Source organism: Anopheles marshallii, chromosome 3 (genome assembly GCF_943734725.1).
Source record: "Anopheles marshallii chromosome 3, idAnoMarsDA_429_01, whole genome shotgun sequence".
In the NCBI taxonomy this organism is placed as follows: Eukaryota; Metazoa; Arthropoda; class Insecta; order Diptera; family Culicidae; genus Anopheles; species Anopheles marshallii.
This window is the reverse complement of record NC_071327.1, coordinates 42,402,821-42,429,195: the sequence shown is the minus strand read 5'-3', so window position 1 is coordinate 42,429,195 and position 26,375 is coordinate 42,402,821. Positions and strand designations below refer to the sequence as shown.

The 26,375-nt window shown below is 40.9% G+C and overlaps 1 protein-coding gene across 1 annotated transcript in view; it reads right to left on the bottom strand.

Moving 5' to 3' along the window:
• LOC128712623 (WD repeat and FYVE domain-containing protein 3) overlaps window positions 1-26,375 on the bottom strand; it is a 325,442-nt gene that overhangs the window by 75,584 nt on the left and 223,483 nt on the right. Inside the window, exons 19-21 of the mRNA XM_053807511.1 lie at window positions 18,925-19,077; window positions 18,408-18,432; window positions 3,320-3,325 (exon numbers count right to left, since the gene is read on the bottom strand). Coding sequence (XP_053663486.1) covers window positions 3,320-3,325; window positions 18,408-18,432; window positions 18,925-19,077 — 184 coding nt within the window. The remainder of the gene's footprint in view (window positions 1-3,319; window positions 3,326-18,407; window positions 18,433-18,924; window positions 19,078-26,375) is intronic.

The following is a 26,375-nucleotide window of genomic DNA, read 5'->3' as shown; positions in this document are numbered from 1 at the left end:
CCTGCACGCTTTGAAACGGATAAAAAAACACATACGATACATATGCTTTAAAAAGTAGAGGCCACAGGATCAGTCAACAGGACTGATAGTACAGGATAAACTGAACTCTTCGTTACTCCCGGAGGTGAAAGCAATCGCAAACATAGTTAAGAATCACGTAGACAAAAACATCTTGAAATGCGCAGGTGTCTGCCGAAGCAATTTGCATTTGAGATGTAAGGAATCTCCCAGCTGCAGCGATCGGAGGTTTTGGGTAAAATTTTTCCTTGCGATCGTTTATGGATAACATTTAACGGAAGACCTCAACTCTCCCAACATCATTCAGAAGTGATGAGCATAGCATTATCTTTGTTGACATAATAGTCCTTACATAAAACGGTACATCTATTCCACACGGAGAGCCACATAATAATATTAATCAAAGGGCAACATATACTTTCTATCGGTCTTTGCTATAGATCTGGCCAGACGGCGCAGATTGTTTCTTAAAAATATCCTAATCGTTTTTTTTAATTCCATTCAAAATCAATCCAACAATAGGGTCAGACCATTATCGAAAGGGCATGTGGGGGGGCATGTGATGAGAGAGGGGACGAGGGGGCCTTGAAGTTGTGCGTTGATGTTAGGCGGTTCTTTGTTCAACATTTGGAATTGTTATACCTTGCGGAACAGTTAAAGCATAGCTTTGACAATCCAGATACGCTTTCCAGCATAACAACTTGCCCAAGGAAGCATTTTTGATCAATCTCCATACAAAAGTGGAGAGTGCTCGCTCTAACAGCTATTTCCCTCCTGCTTGCTCACACACGGCTCGGAAACCGCTCACTGCAGTAGCCTCATTCCGCAGACCGCCCCACCGCTCTTCGCCCACCCATTACGAGCTCGCGTGCATCGGGTTTGTATGTGTGGGTGTCTCAAGCTCTCGAAATTGCGATCGGATTGCATTTATTTTTCGATAGCCTGTGCACAGTTGTGTGTCCTGCTCGCACTTACTTTCTGTCTCTGTCACACAACCGTGTCGAGCAGCTGAGCGTCTGATGAAAGCACTCGGCATTTAAGCCAATTCCGGTACGGGATTCGATGTTAAACTAAATTATATTAATTATTCTGTAAAGTAATCGAAGGCAATACGATGACGCGTCGTGATTAGCCAAACGCTAGCGATTATACATATCCTAAGGATGCATGTCAAGTTTTATTCGCTGATTTTTATTCAACTGCTATCCGTTACGATGTCCGATGATCTGAATCGCGAACGCCACACCGGTTGATTTTATCACCGGTCCCCTTAGTTCCAGAAGATGTACGCGACCGGAGAAGATGGCCAGCGAGCCTACCCTAACCGAATTGTTAAGTTCAAGCATTGTGTGTGTGTGTGTGTATGTCAGTTAGAAATACGGATCTGTATTTAGTTCCTATCAAGGCGGTGCTTGAATCGTCTGGATCACCAGGATCGCCAGGATCGCCTGGATGGGTAGATCCGACACAACCGCTGTCTGGAAGATGCTGTTCGAATATCGTCATATCTTGACAATTGCGATAGCTCTTCGGACGGCAGCGGCATCGAAGGGGACACCGACCGGTCTTTTGCCAATATGTCGACCGTCGATGGTATCCGCTACTGGGTGTCAATAACACCCATCCGATCCATCACTGTGGTTTTGCAGCTCTTTAAGAAGGCAGACATGACACTGCCATCCCGAGTGTGCCAGAGTACCAACACTTTATGTTGCTGTCTTGTGGCATGACATTGCTGTCTACTAATGCGCACAAAGCAAAGTCAGACCACTGGTGGGACGCAGACCACTGGTGGGAACGCATGGTTTCTGACCACGGACAGCAGTATCGGCAAGCTGAAGACTTATCGTGAGAGGACAGTAACTGGACCGCAAAATGCTAGCATTCGACGCTCCTATGTCCTCTAGCGATATGATAAAAGATGCATTCGTGACCTGTCGAGCGGTGCTGACCTCCAGTTTCTACCAGTCGAGATACTGTGCAAGTAGGTAGAACTGGGCAGGATACACCATCTCTGTTTAGAATGTTATGTATATGTGGTGATAAAAGACCATCGCAAAAATTGTGATATGTTACACAGGATGTAATAAAAATGCAAGACATTTATTTTTGTAGTTCGTGTAGCTGTATGTGGTCACTTGTTACATTACAAATTAAATGTTCCCCTGATCGGATGATCGGGTTTATGCCTGGTCGTTCAACTACAACTTGTCTTTTGTCTTTTGTCTCCATAGTGTTTCGCAATTTCGAGGCTGGATTACAGGTGGACGTGATTTACACTGATTTTCGCGCAGCCTTTGATAGTATTTCCCACGACCTCCTACTGGCAAAATGACTCAAATTAGGTTTTAGCAGTTCGATTGTTGGTTGGCTATCCTCATATTTAAAAGGCCGCTCATGTAGAGTAAAGCTTGGTCCCAGCATGTCAAGAAGTTTAATTTGCTGGTCGAGTGTGCCTCAAGGTAGTGTGCGACCTTTGGGGTTATACTTGACGACAGATTGAACTTCAAATTGCAACTCGATGATGTCTTGTGCAGAGCAAACAGGACATTAGGCTTCATAATGCGTGCTACTTCTGATTTTAGAGATCCTTTCTGCCTGCGGAATTTATATTGCAGTCTGGTTCGCTCTAATCTGGAATATGCTAGCGCGGTTTGGAGTCCTTGTATCATTAAAGGTTATTCTAGAATCGAGAGCGTACAGCGTCATTTTTCGAGGATGGTGTTTCGACGCTATTACAGAACTAAATCCATACGCACATATGATATGCGTTGTCGGCTTTTAGACATTGAATCATTAATTCAAAGACGTCATTTAGCGCAAGCTTGTGTTGTGGATGGATTGCTGCTCGGCTCTACGGATGCCGTACTCGCCGTCGTCGTAACCCGTTGTCTGTGGAATCCCGTCACACTTTGTATTGCTTTAATGATCCTCTCCTCTTCACTTTCAGAATCATTTTTCTGATCATTTTGACTTTAACTCTTCCTTAGCTACCTGTTCCTTTTTGTTTTTCTTTTTACCAGTTCCTATTGCTTCCGCTTTGAGTTTTTCGATAGTCCTTGTCCGATTTTATTTTACTTGTTGTCATTAGTTTTAGTGTTGTATTAGGGTACATTGTTGCGCCATTAAAGGTAGAGCAATGTTAATACAGATAAAGATAAAGAACTGTTAGTATGTAGCAGGATGTGTTCTTTATCGCCGCACTAGACATTTCCGACATAATTTGATTATGTCTATTTTGTATGCTTAAGCATACACGTCGAAAACGTCGCATCACTATACACGGTACGCTATCACCGACCGGTGTCTCGATCGACGCGCTGGGTAAAGAACAAAACCTAGCTATTTGCACACTTTTCCCGCGCGCATCGTACGACGGACACCGCAAACGCCAGGGTAAGCTACAATAGAATTTAACCGGTTCGAAACAGTCACTCTTCTCTCCACTTTACTTACAGAAAAATTTAAAGCATTCTCGTTCTGCCGCCCATCTGATCCCCACACTTGACATCGACAGAAAATCTACACGAAACAAACGAGAGACGAACACACGCGACGACACAGACACACACGGTAGGTCGCAGGTGAAGGATAGCGGGCAGAGCAGACAGATTAGGGAGAGAGACTGTTTTTGGTCACTCCTCTCCACTCTTTTTTTGTTGAAAAAGCGCTCGCGGCATTTACATTTTTCGACTGCATCCGAGCAGACGTTTGGATGCAGCTGTTTCCGATCAGACGTTTGGATGCAGCTGCATAATAACGTCTTATCGAAAAGTACTGAATTCCGATCGGATTTCCGATCATTTTTGGTTTATCGAAAAACGCTCGGAAATCCGATCGAAAATCTCTCAGATCGAGTGTTTGGGTTGCTACGAGGCTCTAGGTGGTCGCCTACTCCGCCCAACATGCATACGTTAGTATCAATCGACTGATTGATAGGATCACTAGTTAGTTCTGAATTTTGTTCTATTCATAACAGATCGAATGTGCGAATCATATCCAAATCCGAAAGGAAGAAGACACATTGTATCCGACACATTGTACCGTGAGCGTATGCGGTCCCGTTATCTTCGCGTGTATGCGTGTATATGTTCATACATTGCATGCAGACATACTCTACGATCTACGTTTTATGTATAGCGACTCATGGGCACGAAAATTGCTACGAGTGTCTTTTTTTGTGATATTTCATTGAATAAACATGATATTCTCAACCTGATCGGTCGTCGACTATCACTTGGAGCAAAAATGAAAAATGCGCTAAAATTACCCTAGCCTCTTTTTTCTGAATTATGTTTTGGTAGCAATCCCCATTCATCATCAATATATTACTTGTTTGCACCATAATGTAAATGCAACAACTAACTGCATGATGACAATCTAATTGTGCACAAACACACACGCCACGCGTTGATAGTCCTAACGTCACACTCACATCACGAACCCCTCCGACTTGCTCCAATGTTCCTGCTCCAGCCGTTAAGCTTCGTGATCACGTTTCGTTCCGTCAGCCGACCTTGGAGAGATTTTTTCATGCCAAAGCTTCAGCCAACATCGCCACCTCCCTCTCATCGCGTGGCATCACCATTGCATGCCCCACTGGATATGAAGCATTGTACACACCGCTTTTCATTCACCATCACTATTCGACACGAGATGGTATCACTGGCGATGTACTATCAAAACCTGCGCGGCTTACGCACCAAACATGATGGATTGCGGCTCTTAGTGAATCTGTTTACGATGTGTTGATATATACCGAAACTTGGTTGAATTAAACCGTACTAACTGCCCTATTATGTGGAGACAACTTCTTAATCTACCGGTGTGTTTAATCATCAGCTAATAGTTCACGACACCGTGGCGGAGGTGTTATGTATGCATGTTCGTCAAAACTCTCATCTAGATTAGTAACTACGCGCGTCACTGCTTTGGAGCAAGAATGGGTTTGCATTGACTGTTTAAATTCGTCCGTATACGTAGGTGTATTTTATATATTGCCAAGCCTCAGCACGGATTCCCACATCATCAATTTATTTCGTGACAATGTGAGTAAGATTGCCGATCGTTTGCGCCCAGTTGACAAGCTTCTTATTAGTATTGAGCAATGAGCAGCTAAGGGCCTCACTCACTCTGCTCATCTGTGTGCGTGAGTGAGCATTTCTCTCTCTGTTGGATGAGGTATCAGCTCGCCATACAAATGACAAGCCAAGTTAAGCCTAGGAAAGAAGGATTAGATTGGTTTCTCAATGAAAGTACCCAAGTACCCAAAACCCAAACTCGACAAATGTCAAAACAAAGAATTTTGCTAACTGGCCTGAGCCAGGTTAGGCCAAGTTTCCCGAGTGCGAAAAAGGTAAACAAATTTTTTTTAACGAAAAGAACTGAAAAAGGATTATTTTGATAATCAGACTTGTATATTATTTCAAATACATTGAAATTAAAATCAAATTACTAAACTTAAATCGATTTTTCTCAAATTTTAGTTTCACAAAAATGATTCCTTGTGTCATTCTTTATGTCAAAATGCTATGTCCTTTACGAATCTGTACAGAATGATACAGCCCGGTACCTGGATTATTTGGCAGATACAGGCTTAAGGCTTAAGCTTTCTAACTTTTGGGATGATCTACCCCATTATTAGAACAAAGCTTCCAGCTAGCAAGTGATCGACAACCAACGCACGACTTGGTGTGGTCTACTCTTAAACCAGTAGACAAATTTGGCCTTGTGTTAGTGCTCTGAGTAATACTAAAAAAGAGGACTCACAAGCCTCATCAGAAAGAGGAACCTCACGAAAGAGCCTAACAACTGAACCTCAGAGCAAATGAGGCAGCTCATGATACCACCTCACTCAATGAGCAAAAGAGGGTCCTCTTTTTCTCAGCTCTCAAATGAGCCTCACAAATGAGCCTCACTAAGGCACAGGCAGCTTACGACACCACCTCACACAGTGAGCAAAAGAGGGACCTCATTTCTCAGCTCTTTCAATTGAGTATTTTGCTCAGCTCTGCTCATCAAAATGAGGTAGTTGGTCACAACACTACTTCTTATCCTTGGCGACTTTATTCAGCCGTCCATCGAATGGGCTTTCACTTTGGACACTTCAGTTCCTGGCGCTCCATCCCGCTCTATCTACACGGCTAGTTCTTTCTCAACCTCCAGTGAGTGTTTCATTCAACGGTTCAGCTGAACGGTGTGAGTAACAGCTTGCATCGCATATTGAACCTACTCTTGGCATCTCCCGAGGCGGCCTCATAATGTTCCACTGTGCTCAGAAACGACCTACTGCTCATGCCAATTAATCAGCTCCATCCCCCACTGAGCTTTACACTGTATGTTTCTACGACGCCTACTACTTCAGTTAGCCAGGATTTCTCGTGTCAACTTGACTTCAAAAGGACTAATTACAGTAAACTGCAGGAGACGCTTGCCCGCTACGATTGGTCTTTCCTTTTGGATTGTCAGTCAGTTAACGAAGCAGTCGAGTACTTAACTTTCCAGGTTATGACTGTTCTTAGTCTTTGTAGTCCTCCATTTTATCCCTCTCCTGTTGCCATGGTCAGATAGAACATTGAAAGTGTTGAAGCGTGACAAAGCTCGCCGCTTGCGTATTCTACATCGAATGAGCTGAGCTTACACAGTTGAAATAACCAACCAATTTGCCGATCACTTTTCAGCTATCTTCACACCCTCTGTGGACGACCCCTCATTCATCGTCCATGGTCTTGCATACACTCTGGCTAATATTCTTTCTGTATCTCTACCCCATTAGCGTATTAGCACTGAATCGGTATTAAATAATTTTGCCCAACATAAACCGTCGTTCGGGCCGAGTACACCCGAGATAAGGTGATCTTTCACTGTTTGGAGAAGGAAATGTCTTCAAATGAATGTGAATTGTATCTTCAATTAAGCTACCTTTAGTTGTAAACAATACGGCCTGGCCGTTATTGTTGAATAAAAAATAAAATAAATGCACCGTCGTTCGCTTCAGAGCCAGATGACAAACATCGCTGGCACGAAAGTCTTTGAATCAACGATCTACCCTTCTATCCTGTTTCAAGGTAAGTTTTCAAATAATCCCACCCAACATGGTTTTCTGACGGGTAGGTACACCTCATCGTATCTTGTATCTTTTGTATCTGTCGTCCTTAGCCATCGTGATTATGGTGCTCAATTGGACACGAGCTACATCGACGTTTAGGCCGCGTTTGATCTGGTCTGTCACGCGCTACTGATTGCGATTGCGACTGATTAAACTGGGTAAATTAGGGTTCTCTCCAGGCTTCATTCTCTGGATCTCCTCGTGCCTATCTGGTAGGACTTGGAATGTGAAATTTAAAGCGGTGACATAGTTTATTTGTTCATGTACTTCTGGTATTCCCCAGGGTAGTATCTTAAGTCCTCTCTTTTTCCTCCTGTTTGTTAACTATGTTTGTTCCATCCTGCCAATTGACGGTCATCTGCTTTTTGCAGATGATCTCAAAATTTTCCTTCCCATTTGTTGCGTCCAGCAACGATGCCCTTTTCATCTTCGATTAATAATCAAAAGAACAGTTTCTTTTGTCACTGAATGTATTATATAATTAAAAAATTCACTGTACTTTCCATGCGAAAAATAGGCCCGGTGCCTCTTTGCACGCACTTTTACAAGTTGCCTCTCCTCACGATAGCGGTCATTACTCCTTCTTGGATTCATCCGAACCGCATGAAGATCGATCGATTCAGATGAATGTCGCCCAGCGAGCAATGGGGCCACGCCCCATCAAATTTTACTCGGATCTCTCGTTCTGGCCTACACGCCACGTGAGATAAAAGACACGTCACGTCATACACACGCGAAATCACGGTACGCCCTCGATCGCGCGTGTACGGACGTACGAAGCGCACCAACACATGCAAAGCGACCGACCGCAAGGCGTGTGTCGACAGCGTACGTACCTATGTACAGTGTGTGTTGCCGCCTGTGCGACCTTTTTGTATGCCTGGCTGGCCAACTCTTTTGCCAATTCGGAACCAGCGCAGGTGGTTTTCGGACTCGTCGTACTGCCACAGCGCGGGTGCTTTTCGGACTCATCGTACTGCGTTTTACATAGCGCAGTGTCCGCGTTCGACTTCCGCGTGGTTCTGTGGAGTCCCGCTTAATGGCATTACCGGTGTGTAATTTCGGTGTTGCATTTCCTGCATTTAATAGCATTTAATTTATTATTTATTTACAAACCATCGATTGCAAGGTATTGGCAACACTTTAAGCTAACATTTGGAACACTTTCTGCTAAGATATTTTGAAAAACAAGTGCTTAATTTCGTTGGCCAATACTTGGTATAATTAGATACATTCCGAGGCAATGCATTGCGACGGTCGATAACTTACGCGTGTTTGTGAATAGCAAAAAAAGCAATTTTTATTTAATTTTATTAAAAAAAGAGAATGTATTTCTCTATGACTTTCCTATGTAAATTTTTTACTGCCGAAAAAATGAAAAAATTTCGAACAAATATAAATAAAAAAATACTAATATTAGTTCGATTGCATTATTTTTAAATATTAATATTTGGAATTTATTTACTGCTATAAGTTATTACATAATTGCTTTAAACAAATATACTCAATTCTGTTATACTTGCAACTAGTTCTTCGATTACCCGACAATTTTTACCGATGAGCAGCGTGTTTCTATTTTAAATAAAAAAAACATTCCCTGCTTCTGTAGCCGGTGTCCCGTAGCCGCACTTACCGACCACTCTCAACAGATTAATGATATGAGTTCTGTTTGAAAATGGAAAATCGCAACTGCAAAACAAATGTTTATCTAACATCAGGTCCAGAACGTTTTACATTCGGTTCTTTGGATAATCGTGGGATCTTTGAAAGAAATGTCCACATATGCTTTCGAAACCGAACCAACACCTGAAGCGTCGGATGAAAGATGGGAGCAAATTTTTGGAACAAATTGTTAACAGAGTGTGTGAACTACATCATGAAAATGTAGCCACAGTAAACAACGAAACCAGCAATTACCCAACGATAACTACACCAGGGCATAACATTTCGTTACACATCACTCCCGAATTCAGCTTAAGAAAAGGACCCAGGAACGAGTGATTTTTATTGAAGGACAACACCATAATGAAATTGTATTGTAGGGCAGCTCAATCAGAAACTGAAGGTATAACCGTCTATGGTTATGACCTCGTTCGTCAGTACGAATTGTTTGACTATCCTTGTTCTTCTACAAAGCTAATGATGTTCCAAGCCAGTGTGAGTGTCCTTTCCCTTCGATAAGACAAGTGTCGGTTTCCAATATCCGCTGTAAGCTAGTAGGAATTAATGTGGATCAATCACGAGGACTCGTTGTAGTTCCGTTATTACATACTTTGCAACCATAGTTATTGCATAGTTATGATTAATAAAATGTGTTAATAAATACACTATATTGTTCAAACATATGGTTTCATCCTTATGTTTTAAATTAATAACAAAAAGTGTGATTAACATACAATATCTTAACCAACGTTTATAATTTCTAAACGGTCTTCTAAATGGTTGAATAACATACATACAGTACGTGCCAGAATAAAACGTTATGAACAAACTCCAATTCAAACGTTTCATGGAGCAGCACCTGAAGTTACAATAAATAAAATAACCGAACCCACATCAGCGACCAACGGTTATAATTTATTTAAATAAATCTGTATTCTTCACAACAACCGCAAAACCCTACCGTATAATACAGCGATATCGAACAGTTTTTTTTTCACAGGTACCTGTGACGTTACCTGTTGTTTATCCAGTTTCGTAAAATAATCCGGTACATGATGCAGTTGTGTAACAAATACTGTCCATAAAACTGTATACTTCTGGAGAGCAAAACAGGAATTATCCACCAATAATGATATAAACAGCAAATAATCGAATCATTCATGCGATAATAATGAGGATAATCATTCATGCAATAATAAATGTCAATCAATACGCAGAATGCGTAAATACAATACAATACGCAGAAAGCATACAATATTTTTTTCATTAATTAAATTTTTTAAATTAAATTCATAATTTTTTTTTTTATTATTTCGTCTACAAATGTACACTATACGAAATGAAAAAATTTCTTAATATTCGTACATGTAAAATATTTCCCGTTCCGTCTCGTTCATATATGATACGCAACGTACGCAACTCAACAATAGTCAGACGGCAATAATGTAAGTACCACTTTCTTCTGTACCAATGCTTTAATCCAATGTTCTCTTTCATTACAGCACCATCGACAAGAAAATTGTATGGGAAAAAGAGAGACGTATCGAAAAAGGATGCGGGAGCACATACGAATGCTCCCCATGAGCGTTTGGCGCTCACCCCGGCTTGTCGCGGCAGAGAAAAAAAAAATTATTTTTAGCCAAATTTCCCCCTCCACTCGAATCCAATATTTCGTCATCAAATCAATCATAATTTTGTTGCAACCTGACGTAGGTCTTCACGCTGCAAACGCCGGAAGGCGACTGAAACGGGCGTGGCTACCCCGCGTATGGCGCCGCGCCTTATATACCACCCCCGTGAGTGTGTGTGCGTGAAGGTCGAATGTATCTGACCATCGGTGCTCCGAATATAAGTCGATGCGGTATATCCGCGACCAAAAGAACAAAAGTTTTTCGGAATCTTTTTTCGACTGGGTCTCTAACCTGAACGACTTATCGTTTCGTTTCGAACGAACGTTATCGTTTTAAATGTAGCGTCATGACATTCTCTCGTTCCTCTCTGCCCTGGAGGTTTCAACTATATTATTAATGGGTGTCCGATTGAGCGAGTTAGCTCTGTTCGTGATTTGGAAGATATTCTTGACTCGAAGTTTCTCTTTGACGAACAAATCTTGAATATGGTTAGCACGTCCTATAAATCCCTTGGGCTTATTAATCGCATTTCCTTCGATTTTACCGACCTACTTTGTTTCCGATCATTGTATTGTGGCTTGGTCCGTCCGATACTGGAGTATACCTGTGTTGTGTGGGGCCCCTTTGGAGTTGTGGCTACTGCTAGAGTTGAAAGGGTGCAAAAACTCTTCACGCGCATTGCGATTAGGCGCCTCCGTGGCTGCTCCAATGCCGATCTACCATCCTATTCAACTCGGAGTGAGCTTCTAGACCTCGCTTCGCTGGAATCTAGACGTTGCCATGCTCAAGGAGTTTTTATTGCTAACTGTGATAACGGCTCCTTATTGCTAACTGTGCTATTGCTAACGTGCTAACTGCTCTAGCTGATGCGTCAAAATCTGATCTAGGGCAATCTCGCCATTGTCGTCCGTGAAACATTTCATGCAAATAAGTTAACCATTTCAACAATTTCAAACAGTGTGTTTTCGGTAGTTCAATGTTCGTTCTGTTCGTTTTGACTATGGCACATCCCTCCACACTTAATTTTCTTTTTTTTTAAATTAACTTAATTTAATTTTACAATTGTATAGCCCGAGAGGCAAGCAATAAAGTAATAATAATATTTAAAAAAAGATCCTGCACTTAAACTGCTTTCAAAGAAACTAAAAAGAAACTTTCTTAAACTGCTTCAGGGATTGTAAACAATTGATAGTTTTAGACCCTATCTTCAAATATCTTGATTTTTTTTAAATTCATTCTTGTAACAGATGTAAGAGATTATGCATTGGGAGCCGTTTTCTCGCAACGATTCGAAGATTCAAAAGAAAAACTCGTTGAATGTATAAACGAGTGTGCTCTTGAAACCCAAACAAGGGTACCAAGCAAGGTTCTTTAGCAAACATCCTACTCCTTGGTGGGACAGAGACTGTCGAACTGCATTTGTACTGAAGAGGAAGGCATTTGGTCAATATAGACACCGTGGTTCGAATGTCCTATACGAACAATATAAAGCATTCGAACGATCACGCAGAAATCTGCTTAAAGCAAAAAAAGTGGGCTTTTGGCAGAAATACGTCGAAAGCCTCCCGACTTCCACTTCACTCCGTTCGTTGTGGAACATGGGTAAAAGGATGCGAAATAGCACATTCACCAACGAGAGCGTAAAAAAATCGGGAGACTGGCTCTATCAATTTGCTGGAAGAGTCTGTCCAGATTACGTTCCTGAGCAAAAATTTGAACAGCATGCGCTATACGGTGATACAAGCATGGATTCACCTATCAGTATGGTTTTACTTTCTTGCAAAAAATCTTCTCTAGGTCTGGACAATGTTACAAGCAAGTTGCTTCAAAATTTTCGTTGCTTTCGTGCTTGCGCAAACTATTTGAGAGGATTATTATTTTTCGGACACACATGGACAACTGGTTGGAAGCAAACGGCCTATTGTCTCGTACTCAGTTTAGCATCCGCAAAGGTATGGGTACAAACGATTGCTTGGCGCTTCTTGTCACAGAAATAGAGTTGGCACATACTCGTAAAGAGATGTTGGCCTCTGTATTTCTGGATATCAACGGGGTATTTGACTCAGTATCCGTAATTATACTGGGTCAAAAACTTCAATACGCGGGGTTAAGTACAAAGTTGAACACTTGCCTTTGCGACATCCTTTCAAATAGCAAAGAATTTCGATAATGGTCTGGTTCAACCAAAACGGATCAGTTACTTTGGACTTCCACAAGGATCCTGTTTGAATTCCATTTTGTACAATTTTTATGCGAACGACTTAGATTGTTGCCTGGAGCCAAATTACACCTTACCAGTCGCTAGCAACAACATCGCAGGTCTCCAAAGTCCTTTGCAAACAACGCTTGACAATTTACAGGTGTGGGCAAATAACCTAGGTATCGAGTTTTCCCCTGAGAAAACTAAAATGCTTGTTTTTTTTCGTGTCATTACGATAAATACACAGCGAACTAATGTCAGTTTCGTTGTCATCTGTAACAACCAGTTTTGATCCATTAGTAGAATATTTAAAAACTCGTTGAATGTATAAACGAGTGTGCCCTTGAAGCCCAAACAAGGGTACCAAGCAAGGTCCTTTAGCATACATCCTGCTCCTTGATGGGACAGAACTGTCGAACTGCATTTGTAGCGAAGAATCAGGCCTTTGGCCAATATAGACACCATGGTTCCAATCCAATGTCCAATATAGACACCATGGTACTAGAACAAGCTGAGAAAATTTGCTACTTAGTTTTGGCAATTAGACCTGTAATTTTTGGCTTACTAGACATAGTTTACTATGTACCCGGATAGTCATTCCTTGCTAGGATTGGTCCGGATGAGATTTTGAACTGATCCTGTGGTGTGAAATCCGGCGCCACCACCAAAGTCCGGTAACGTTGCAGACAAGTGATGATCAAAATTAATCTTTAACAGAATCTCTATTCCAACGATTCATGAAACTTCCTAGATTCATAAATCTCTCCGCTAACATGATTAAACCCTTTGCGCTCGGCACGGTTTCGAGTTTGATCGACCGCCAACTCAAAATCACACAGGGCCGGTCTTCGTATGAGAGAACAGTCGTTAAGGAGCGTCCAGACTGTAACCATAACATATGCTCGAATGGTCTTCGAGCAGAAATTCGGCGTTTCTGGCAACCAAATTTACAGCAAATTGCATTTTATGATGATTTGGCAACACTGAACGGACCGTAACAAGTGTGGACGCAAAACCTCTCGCATAGCATAACAAGTTTCTATTTTATTGCTAGAATATATCTTTTCCACACCCAGACCATGAAAAAAAGTTTAATTCAGTGCTTATTTGAATCGCCAATGTTTTAAACTTGCTTCTATTGCAAAACAACTCGAATGTGCCAAATTCGAGCATATGTTATGGTACGGATTCAACATTTCGCTATTCTGTTTTTGTTACGCATAACAAGTATAACATAACAAAATGTTGTTATGTATAACTGTTATGGTCTACAGTCTGGACGCTCCTTTATATCTGTTCCAAAGTTGCTTGCAATTTTTTTGCACATCTTTTTTTTCTTTGTGTTATACTTCGTCATTCTAGGAATCGTTTTTAGTAGCAGATTTGAATATTTCTTGTTTCTATAGTTTCAGTTAAAAATTTAAAAAAAATAAAGTAATTTAAAATAAAAAAAATTCTTTGCGATACATTTTTAATTACGAATCGAAACGCTTCACAAGTAACAATTGACATCAAGCTTGTGGGCAAAGGAGGTATAAAAAGAGTAGAAACCTGAAGTAGGGGAAAAATGGCGAGCTATAACCACCAAACTTTGCGGTAGATCGGTGGAAGGAAAGAGATAGAACATTGAAAGAAAGAGAGCGAATGAGAATTGATGCGATGACAATTTGGATTTGTAAACAAAAACAAACTGGCACCACCAAGCTGCATCTCGTGTGCTTTGTATCGAGCCGAATGTAATTGTTTTATGTAATAAAGCACAAAAATCAGTAAGGAAGTATGCTAAAGCGTAAACATAACTAACTAGACAAGGGTCAAATAGCACAGCAACTTTGATCAACTTATCAACTGTGAAGCAACTTATCGACGAAAAACAAACAGCAGAACAACACAGTGATAGTGTTGTGAAGTGAGTGAGTGAGAACACACAGTGAGAACAGATAGGGAACATGGCAAAAAAGTTGATAATACAATAAAATAAAAACATTTCTTCAATTGAAATTGTGTGTGCTTTTATTTATGTGAATTTAAAATCAATGCATCAGCTTGTGGCGACCAGAGCGTCCTGGTTAGCCAAGACACGAAAAAGCGCCTCCTAAGAAGAATAGGAAGTACTAAAAAAATGCTAGTTCGGAAATTTTGCCTGTACAAGACGAAAACAATGAGTTTTTTGTTCCTAGGTAAATCCAAACTAGACAACCGGTAAAGCCAGGACAATAGGACAGGGATCCGAAACACGGAAAACAAAAGAACACATACCAACACATACGAGGTAACAGATGGACAAAATTTGGTATAAAAACGGCACCACGTCCGTATCAAAGATCGGTAATCGCTTCGCTCTCCGACGAGGAAGTTCTTCTGCCAGTAATCGTGTAGTAGGGAAGTAAAAAGTTGTCTAGGACCTAACTCCTAGCAGTAGGAAGGTAAAATAAAAATAGGTTCCAACTCCAGTTGGAAACCCTAAAAGCTCTATTGGCACGATCACAATAAACAATTTAGATTCATGCATTCCTCACTCTGCCATTTAAATATTGTTAAAGATTCACTGAATTGTAAAAAACGTCTTGTGTAATTTTGAGTCGTGTTCGTAATCGTACAGCAGATGGAACGTTAAACAAAAGGAGCAAGAAGTAACGGGAAAACATCTCAAGGAAACGCTATGCAAACGTGGTTTTTCAATCACTGACATTTAAGCAATTCATTATATCCTTCCGCCTAAGTACACCGATTGAATCGATTATAATTATGGGTTTCAAAAGCTTGCTCGCCAATAGACCCGTACAACCCTGAGGCGAAGACAACTGCGTAACATTGCACTACACATACCCGGTAAGCGATCAAAACTCGTAAAAAATAACATCTTTCAAAAGTTTGTTCACAGATCTTAACAATATGACGGAATGAGACCACATGAAAACTCAGAAATAATCAACACTGGAGCGAAAAAGAAAAGAGATATGAAAACTGCGAAGGATGGTGTCCTGTACAAGCGAACGAAGAAAACAGCACACAGCCCCAATGAAAGAAAAAAGAACAGAGCTAATCAAAAATCAACATAAGCAGGTCGTTTCAAATGTTCCTCATATTTTTAGCGGCCATGACAGTTTTTTCTATCGTTTTTTTTAAATTTGACATGCACCTTTGCATGCATGGTCCATCCATGACTTAATTCCCATTGGGGAAAATTATGCGAAAAAAAAAGAAAAGTATGCGATCCCACCGTTTCCCCTAGTTTCACTTCCGCGAAAACATACAAGCGCGTACTTTCATCCAAGATTTGTATACGCTGGTTCATGCTGTATTTCTCCCACCTATTGCGGTGATCGTTCTTCCTCTTTCTATCACCACGGCAACGCTCAAGTTGCACACAGCTTCGCTTTGCGTTTGATACTCACATGGATATCCGCTATGTGTGTATGTGTGTGACGATTTGGCACACGGCAGAAAGGCTTCATTCTGTAGAGTGTCATCTTGCTGAAGTGTTGTGCTGTGATGTGCTACGAATTTACTCCCTGATCGATCACGGTAAGTGAGTGCGATTACAAATTATACACGATCAATCGTAGCTAGTATGTGATAAGCTTTCTTCATCTTTCAATTGAACAGCACATATTCGGACCGTGTGAGCGTCGACGATGGATTGATACATCAAATGCGAAGTTATCCTTGTCATCAAAAAAATCGAGAGGATTAAGAAGTTTCCCGTGATAACAGGACGGCGACAACAGTCATCATTCATCATAAGTGAAATGAGCAGCATAATCTGCAATTAACCATTGTGCAGTTGTTCATCATCAGTTCATAATTGATGAGTGCAGTGTGAATGAAGTTATCGTGTGCGCGGAAGGATTTGCCCATGTCACCAACCGAAACGAAAGGATTGAAAAGTTCCTTGTGAAGCAGTGTGGGAACAGTATTCATATTCGTAGTTCGTTCATATTCGAACAGTATTCGGAGTCGAAATTTGTAATTGTTTTTAGTGAGGATATGTCGTGGAGGTTGTTTGAAAGAACTAGATCAAGAGTAGAAGGCGAACGATTAGAATCGCTTGGGTAGAATGTATGTGAGTCCGGATGAAATATTGAAAATTGTCCTCTTTGAACAGTCTCAAAGAGGGTTTTTTCCCATCCGGTTGGATCTCGCGCAGTTCCATAATTGGTGGCGAGAGTTAGAGTCTCCGCAAATGATAAAGCTATCCCGAGTATTGCAAAGAGCCGTAATATCTTGCTTAAAACTGATGCAGTCCGTGTTTGAAGCAAGGTGGTAGATTGATATGATGTTTAAGGTACCGAGCGATGTTACTATGGAGATTCTTATGGCTTCTATTATTTTCAATTTTGGTAATGGAATTACTTTATGGCATAATTCTTTCGATACTGCTATCGCTACCTAACCTTTGATTCCATTCAATCTATCTAGCCTGTGTATAGAATAGTCTGGATGCGAAAAGCGGATGTGTGGTTGAGGGAAAGTTTCACAGATCGCTGCTACTTTAATATTTTCTGCCATTAGATAATTGAAAAATTCGACTTGTTTTGTGGTGATACCGTTGGCATTCCAATATAATATTTTTAAATTACCCGTGAAGAGCATCTCTGAAACAGTATTTTGCTGTGACCTGAACGATCACGGATATGAGATCTTTTTTAGACTTGCATTTTGATAAATGGTTGAAAACATCTTCAACGATCTCCGATTTCGTACAGGTTGATGTCGTTATCACTCGTTTCGCATTGGTGTGAGCGAAGCTGCTTTGCGAAGTTCATCGTGTTTGGAGTGAATGTATGAGTGCGTGTGTGGCTTACTGTTGGTAACGCTGGGAAGCTGTCGGGAGCCATCAGGAACTTTGGTGGAGGTGGGTTCTTTCTCTTCGGAGCAGTGATCGTGTCGCGAGCGGGGCAGCCTCGGTAGTTGGCGGTGTGTCGATCTCCGCAGTTTGCACAGCGTAACTTTGCCTGTGTAATTTTTCCTTCTGGGTCTGTGGTGCTCTTGCTTAGGGGGCACATGCTGGATTGGTGTGCGTCTGCACATTTGACACATACAGGAGAACGGTAACAGTTTGCTTCTTCGTGTCCGAACTGTTGGCAATTTCTGCACTGGATGGGTCCGATCTTGTGCGTGTAGTATTCAAACTGTACTCGATGATGATTTACTACACGAATTTGCTTCAGTTCGCCTATCGTTATGGATCCTTTAGCGCAATGTAACAAATACATCGCTTGATCGTCGTACCGCTTTTTGCGGATAAGAAGTTTTTTCATCGAGGATGGATTGATTTTGCATTCAGCTAGCGCTGCAATAACTTCTTCTACTGGCATGTCGGGTAAGCCAAAAAGCACGACTTTGGTAGTGCGCTCTTCAGGCAGTTGTTGCGTGAAGAAGTTTATTTTGGTGTTTTTAAGTGCATTGACCACTGCCTTAAAATCATCTGTCTCCTGTACCATGATAACGATGCCTTTTGTCGATGTGTTAGTGGAGTACCGTACGACACCGGCAGATACGATTTGTTTGTGAAATACACCAACTGAAGTTCCCTTTATGACGATAGGTGGAACACGCATCGGTTTTTTCTGCATCTGTGCTTTTGGTGGTATAGCAGGTGGGGCTTCTTCATCATCGACAAGAATGTCGAAGTTGTTACTAATAGGCACTTTGGGAACATTATTACGCACTGAACTTTGGTGGTGAAACTGAGCCAGTGACACTGTGGAGTTGCCATTTATTGGAATGCTTCTCTTGCTACGACCCATGTCGATGGGACGAGCAATTCGTATTTTGCGACCACCTGGAATAGTTTTTTTTGTTTCTCTCTGTGTGTTTACTGTATGTGTAGTCTGTCTGACGCACGAATAATAAAACGCGTCCGTACCGCTCAGAGGTAGGGAGATCAATGTTGGATAATAACAAATCAAAGGGATTGTTCTCAAACACTGACCCAATTGCGAGTTGAAGCATTGTGGTTCAAATGAATACCTTTACTACCTGTAACAACGGTTATGTATATGGATAAATATATAAAACAATACGTTGGTAGCGAAATTCTGACGGGAAACTAGATTTGAGACATTCTTAGAGGGTTCCACATTATCGGTTACTTCTTCTTTTTGTGACTAACGATTGAACGCAGGCACGCGAATCGACGGTAACGGCATACGAGTTGAATTTAAATAATAACAGTAACTTTGGATTAAATTTTAAGTCAAAATAAAAAAAACATTTAACACTCAAACATACTGTCGTTGCACTTGTACAGCAACCCCTTTTTCATTCTTTAAAAATTACCTAAAACAAATAACACTTACCGTAGGAATACTTTTTACCAAATATTGGCCAAACAGTAGTAAATCGTTGGATCTAGATTGCTGTGAGAGCAAAATTTGCATCAAAGCAAAAAATGCATGTTCCGCCTCTTGGTCAGTGATATCCTCTATGATATGAAGAAGCTTTGACATACACTGAAAAATAAAAGAAGTACAAAATTAATTATATTATCAATGTGGCGATGAAACATTTTTTACAGGAACATGCATGCAGGAGCACATAATTGAATTTAAAGTTTCCGCAATGAATCTAAACTCGTTGGGAAAGAGCCAAGACTGGAGGATTTACCGTCGTACTTGGCAAGAACAGTCAAGTCCAGCAGTTCAGTCCAGTCCAGCTTATATACTAATTTTATCCTTTTTTGCAGCATTTTACTGTTTCAATATTTGTTATAGCTTAATGCTGATCAAACGTAGTCAGCATTTTTATCTTGCTTGATATCGTTCATTTGTTAAAATTGACTTTCTTGCATTTTGTTTCCGTCGATCACCAGGCCGTTTGACCCAATCATGCGGTGCTGTCGTCAACAGAATTAATAGTTAAATTTCTAAACTTTAATCGATTTTTCATAAATTGTATTTTCCCAAAAATGATCCCTTGTGTTCTTAATTCTTTCTTCTTTATTCATTCTTTATGTCAAAATCCTGTGTTCTTTACGAATATGCACATAATGATACAGCCCGGTGCCTGCGTGCCAGATAATACGTGCCAGAGAAATTCGCGTAACTCGAATTTTCATGTAACTCGGATTCCCTTCATAATATCGTTTATACTTAGTATTCAGTGACCGATTTCTTCTTTTCACGTTACGAAGCACATTAGTAATTCATATTTCTACGTTTATTTCGACAATTAGAGTAAATTTTAACCAAAATTAATGTTTTAATATCAAAATGTAACGTATTTTTGGGAAAATTTGAAAATTTACAAATACAAACTTTAATTCCACGTACAAAATTACACGAATTGTCAAATTTTTGGGATTTGCGTTTGTCGAATTCACGTAACTCGAGTTTCGAGTAACTTGGGAATAGACTGTAGTGGCATCATAAGCTGTTTGAGTATTTTTTGTTTCACTGTTCAAAATCTTCAAGGACATTCTCGGGACCAAAATCATAGCTTGCAAAACAATTACCCAGGATGCAAAAGACAGCCGGACGGGCTAACATTGTCAATTTACACTATCATGTCCAAGAGTGCACGTGTTTTTGAAGCATTTTTATTGCTTTATGGTCGGAAATTTTATCTGCAATGGCCTTAAGAAGATTTATCCTAATTTTGCAATCAGGTTTCATTGGAATTCCGACGATTTTTCAACAATTTGCAATTTTTTGCCCTCCATCGTGAGCATTGCTATTATTGATGTTGGTAACTTGGGCAGCCCATTGGTTGTCACACCTCCATGAAGAAGAAGAATAAGAAGCACGTGTAAACAACATGAAGAGATGCCGCTTTATAAACGAACGAGTTTTATCTGTAATTATGTGAAATAAAGTTGTTTCAATGCAGAAAACAACAGTGAGGAGTCTTTTGCGTCTGCTACTCCACCAAATCAAGCGATATTCGCCTTTGTATTACTGTCATGATTGTGCAACCGGTACCACCGTAATGAGCCGGAAGATCTGCAGGAATGAAAGAAATTTATGTTTTATGAATGTGCTTTTTTATCAGTATACTGGTCCATCGTGTGCCCGAAGAGGATCCTGAACGCATAGATGATCATTTTTCATCGCACAACAGCTCCAGTGCCATGAAATAATAGTTCAAATAAGTTGAAATTTTCATCACCGCCACCGTCCTCTGAATGTGCATGTGATATTGTGCGTCGAAAAATACCTTATAATCGCACGTATGGTTTGCAAGTAGAGTTCTCGCATCATTACATTTGCACCACTAATGTGCACCATCGCTATAGTTTACGCTACAACTCCACGAAAACAGTACGAGGCAATCTCATGACGGTTAAATGATAAAGATGACGCAGCTGTTCCATTGGAATCAGTGTCTGATATTGAAAGTAAAACAGAGACTGTTTTTATCTCAATTCAATTCAGGAAACACTTTTAGTTTCGGCCGAGGTTTGAACGAAACCAACATGCATATCGACTTTTTACTGCACCACCAATTTGGTGCATATTGTGCAAATTGATGTCGAAGGCATACAACAGAACTGCATATTTCGCTTGATTCCATCATGGTAGCTTTTATTGCACTATATTAGCCCTGAATACAACACAGACGTAAAAGACAAATACATAACACACTAGAGATTCAGACACACACATCACGGGTTCGACTCTAAAAATAGTCAATAAAATGATAGCGAAATGCATAGAAGAAAAAAGAACGCGGGAGGGAGCATGCATCCAAAAATTTGTTTTTGGCTGCGTTGCCAATTTTTTGGCTGCGGTAAATATCAAAACCAGCCCTAGCCATCGTTATTAGGGCACCCGTCGGGCTACCGTCGGGCGCCCTTTCGTGTGACGTTTGCAGATTGGGACGCTAATGGCTAAATGGTGGATCTAATCTATCAGATATTCCATTCAGCAACTAACCAAAGGTAACCAAAAGTTGTGCCTCTGTGGAAATATTTCCATTACATATTTGAAAATTCTTCCCTTTGTAGCAGAATGTGCTTTGAAAATATTACCTTGTGGTGTCTAAGATTCCTGCGCATCTTTTGGTGATTTTTTATGTTGTGATAATTTCTGATCTAAGATTTTATCAGCAGAATATTAACTTCATATTTATGTATTGGGGACGCCACTTTTGATGCTATCTCATTGGCTATTCTGTTGTAATCCTGACTGCTTTAACTCACTTTAATCTTGAGATCAAAGGTCGTATCTAGAATGATCTAAAACTCGTGCGGTTTTATTGCATGAGATGTTTTACAATTTTTTAGTCTTTAGTTTTTTGGCTACTTTATATTGATATGTGTTATTAATCAAAGGTGTCCAACCTACATGTTACAACTTAACGTAATCTAATAATGAGTCACATTTTAGATAAGCCAATTTCAATAGCCGAATTTTCTGCTAAAACATGTTTAGTAGTTTCTTTAAAATATGCCTGTGCTTGTGCCGGGATGAAGTTGGAGCCGGCTTCGGAGCCGTGGTTTCGGAGCCTGCTTCGGAACTGTGTGTTTAGCTCCGTGAGTGCCGGGGTGAAGTCGGAGCCGGCTTCGGAGCCTTGGTTTCGGAGCCGTGGATGCGGAGCCGGATCTGGAAAAGCCTGTTTGTAGCCTGCCGTTGGTGTAAATGGCTAAAATTGGCTTGGCAAAATGTATCTCACGGAATTAGACAATTATTCGACTAACAGTTCGCCGTTAGTCGAACTATTTTGCGGAAAAAACAAGCAATCCAATGCCGCACGGTCGTGATCGCACATTTCTTTTATCGTAATCGTAATCGTAAGCCATGCTTCTTTTTTTTTTCATGCTATAAATTATGTTTGTTTACCCGTCGGTCTACAGGCACTGAACATTGAACAAATGTTCAATGAGCATAACTGAACCTGGTCTACGCACTCATTGAACAACGAGCAAGTCTGAGATGTCAAATTGACAGAAGCATTTGGCTGTTGTTCAAAATCAATTCAAAGAAGTTTCCAAATGGAAAGTGCGTCACCTTTTAACGACACGCAAGCGGTAGGATGGGACATATAGGGGGATGGCCGCCAGAAGGGAAGGGGAATCGATATAGGATAGAAGGATGTTGGCAATGTACAGTGTGCGCGCATGATCGTAGCGTTCTTTTAGCCCGATCAGAATAAGCATTTGAAACCGCACTGTATAGGGAGGGGAAGCAGCGCTGAGGTCGTTTAAGAAGCGTTTGATGGCGATTCTAGTGAACTTCCGTTGCACTCTCTCCAACCTATCCATAGAGGTGACTCATGCTGGAGACCAAACGACGCTGGCATAGTCCAGAATAGGACGTACCCAGCAGCAATACAGCGCATTCAAACACAGCGGATCACGGACCTCAGACGCCATGCGAGAGATGAGGCCCAATAGCTTGTTTGCCTGCTCGAGGACAGAACTGATGTGTAGTTCAAAGGACAGTTTGTCGTCGAGCCACACCCCAAGGTCCTTGACTAGACTGACCCGAGGGAGGCGTGAGCCACAGAGATGATAATTAAATAGGTGCTTGACGGGTGAGCGACCAAACGAGATGACGCAGAATTTGTCTACGCAAAGGATGAGCCCGTTGGACAAACACCATTCTGCAAACGCATCAGCATAGCTTTGGAGGGAGAGGAAGTCAAGAGACGAGGACACCGGAAGATAGAACTTTACATCGTCAGCGTACAGCAGACATCCATTAGGTGGGAGACATCTGACGGAATCCGAGATGAAAAAAGAGAATATTAACGGACTCAAGACGCTACCCTGAGGAACTCCAGACTTGCCGACGAAAGGATCGGAGAGAACACCATAAACTCTTGCCCTGTAAGTGCGGTCCTTTAGGAAGGAACAGAACCAGAGGAGAAGTAGACCACCGAATCCCATACGTTCGAGCTTAGCTAAGAGCAGCCAATGAGGCAAGCAATCGAACGCAGCCTTGAAGTCAGTATATATGACGTCGACCTGTTTACCAGCAATCATCTGCGGGTACAGGACGAGCATCATTGACATGAGGTTCGACAGGGTAGAACGTCTACGCATGAAACCATGCTGGGAGGAAGGGATCAGCGGATGAACAATAGGAAGGATTGAAGAGTGGATGACAGACTCGAGGACTTTAGATAAAGCACAAAGGATTGAGATGCCTCGGTAGTTGGAAGGAGAAGTACGGCATCCTCTCTTGAAGATCAGAATCAAGAAGGCCGATTTCCACAGCGAGGGAAAAACTCCCATACAAAGCGACCTAGTGAATAGGCGCGTTAATATGGGAGAAAACGCCTCCTTAGAGTCGATCATTACTGAAAACGGAATGCCGTCCGGACCGGGAGAGAAGGAGCGCTTCAGCTGAGCGAGTGCGGTTAGCACCATGGGTTCCTTGATCGGAACAGAGTTCAGATTGATGGCGTCAGAAGGAACGCCCATGTACAAAATATGAGAACCCCACTCACGGAACTCAATTTTGCAGCGTTTCTCCTTACTTCCGCGATACGCTATACCCCTCTGACCCATGTGCTGAAGTGTCGTACGTCAGCTTGTTTTCTTAGCAGTTATTGTTTGCACACTTGTTGTTCTTCTTGCGTACGAACGGACTTCTCGTGAAATCAGAAGTCAGACACAGCAACTAGCTGAAGCCGAGTGCCCTACAGAAAGTATTTTTGCGAAAATTTAAGATAATAAAGTCAATCGCAGGTGAAAACTGTACCGAGTAAGACGTTTGCTTGATAATTTCATAACAAATATAAAAAATGTCAAAGCGTTCTAAGCAGACTGGAAATTTTTATAAAAAACGAACTCGGTTGTTAAACGAAGCTAAAAGTAGTGTCGATGAGTTAAACATTACGCTGCAAACAGCTTCGGCCACTGCATGGCCTGATCTAGGAGTGGGTAAGTTTAAAGCTTTTTTTTATTTTTGTCTTCAGCTATTTTTAATGTTATTTTTGTAATATTGGTTTTCAGAAATTACGCAACAGGATCTCGAATCATTGTTTGCAACATACATTTCTGCTGCTGGAGTTGGAGGTAATAGTAGTAGTAGTAATACTATCGCTAATACGATAGAACCGAGGATATGGATGTATCAACCGAGGAAGGTATTGACGCAGATAACACATATCATTTCATGAATAATTTAAATTTAAAAGATGCACTTGTGCATCTTATAACTTCGGGCCGTGCATCTCGGTTTTTAACCGAAGGATTTCTTGCAATTTTGCGAAAATATTTCAACGCAAAAGTACCCAAAACTAAACGTACCCTCTTAAAAACGCCCACCCAAATTGGATCTGAAATCAAATCAATTCAATGGGGTCATTTACGGTATCATGGCATTGAAAAAGTCCTTCTGAAATATTTTGAGTAAGTTGTATGTAACTGGGTTGCAAAAATTACACTGAATGTATTAATTGGTTTTATTTATTTCAGAAATGCTGTGCCGGAAGTTGAACAATTTACGATCGATGTGTCAATCGATGGACTACCACTTTTTAGAAGTTCCCGTAAACAACTTTGGCCAATACAGATTCGTGTGTTAGAACTGGTCAAACACCCGGCAATGATTGTAGGAACTTTCGGCGGCTCTGCTAAACCTAATATTGAAGAGTTTTTGAGACCATTAGTTGAAGAAATTAATGATCTACAGAAAAGAGGTTTACAGTTTGGCGAAAAGTGCCGTTTTCTCTTCGTGCATTTATTGCCGACTCACCAATGCGGGCCACTTTAAAAGGTATGTCCAGCTTAGCTAGCAGTAATTGTTGATTTAAATGGTAGACAGGAAAATATGCGAATCAATTGTTTTATTTGTATATTTGCAGCTACCATGAATTACAACGCGAAACATGGGTGCTCAAAATGCACTTGTATTGGAATGACAATCGAAAATAGCGACTCTAACAAAATAATTTTTGATTCGGTAAACGCTGGCCAGCGTACCGACGCAGGGCTTAGACAAAGACTGGACGAATTGCACCACAAACCATGGCGTACTCCTCTAGAGGACATCGATGGTTTTGATATGGTCGAAGGAATTCCAGTTTCGGATAGGCTTCATTTAGTGGATGAAGGTGGTACTCAAAAAATTTTAGCTGGCATTCTTGACGATAATTTTGAAAATGTGGACCATTTGTTTCCTCGGCAGAAGGAAGCTATATCAGCTTTTATGATGAAAATACGGCTCCCTTCTGAAATACCCCGTAGAATCCGGCATCTGAACGAAGTTCCTTTGTGGAAAGCCACAGAATATCGGACATTCCTACACTATTTGAGTGTAGTGATATTGAAAGATATTTTCAAACATGAATCACGATTCAATCATTTCTTGTTGTACTTTTGCGGAATAACAATTTTTTCTGCCAAGGCGCACCAACAATGGGGTAGATCACGGTCTAAGCCAGTTTTTTTGTATGCGTTTTGACGTTTCCAGGCTTATCCGCTTACAGCTCGCCATACAAATGGCAAGCCAAGTTAAGCCTAGGAAAGAAGGATTAGATTGGTTTCTCAATGAAAGTACCCAAGTACCCAAAACCTAAACTCGACAAATGTCAAAACAAATAATTTTGCTAGCTGGTCTGAGCCAGGTTAGGCCATGTTTCCCGTGTGCGAAAAAGGTAAACAATTTTTTTTTAATGAAAACAACTAAAAAAAGATTTTTTTTAATAATCAGACTTGTATATTATTTCATTGCATTGAAATTAAAATCAAATTACTAAACTTAAATCGATTTTTCTCAAATTTTAGTTTCACAAAAATGATCCCTTGTGTCATTCTTTATGTCAAAATGCTATGTCCTTTACGAATCTGTACAGAATGATA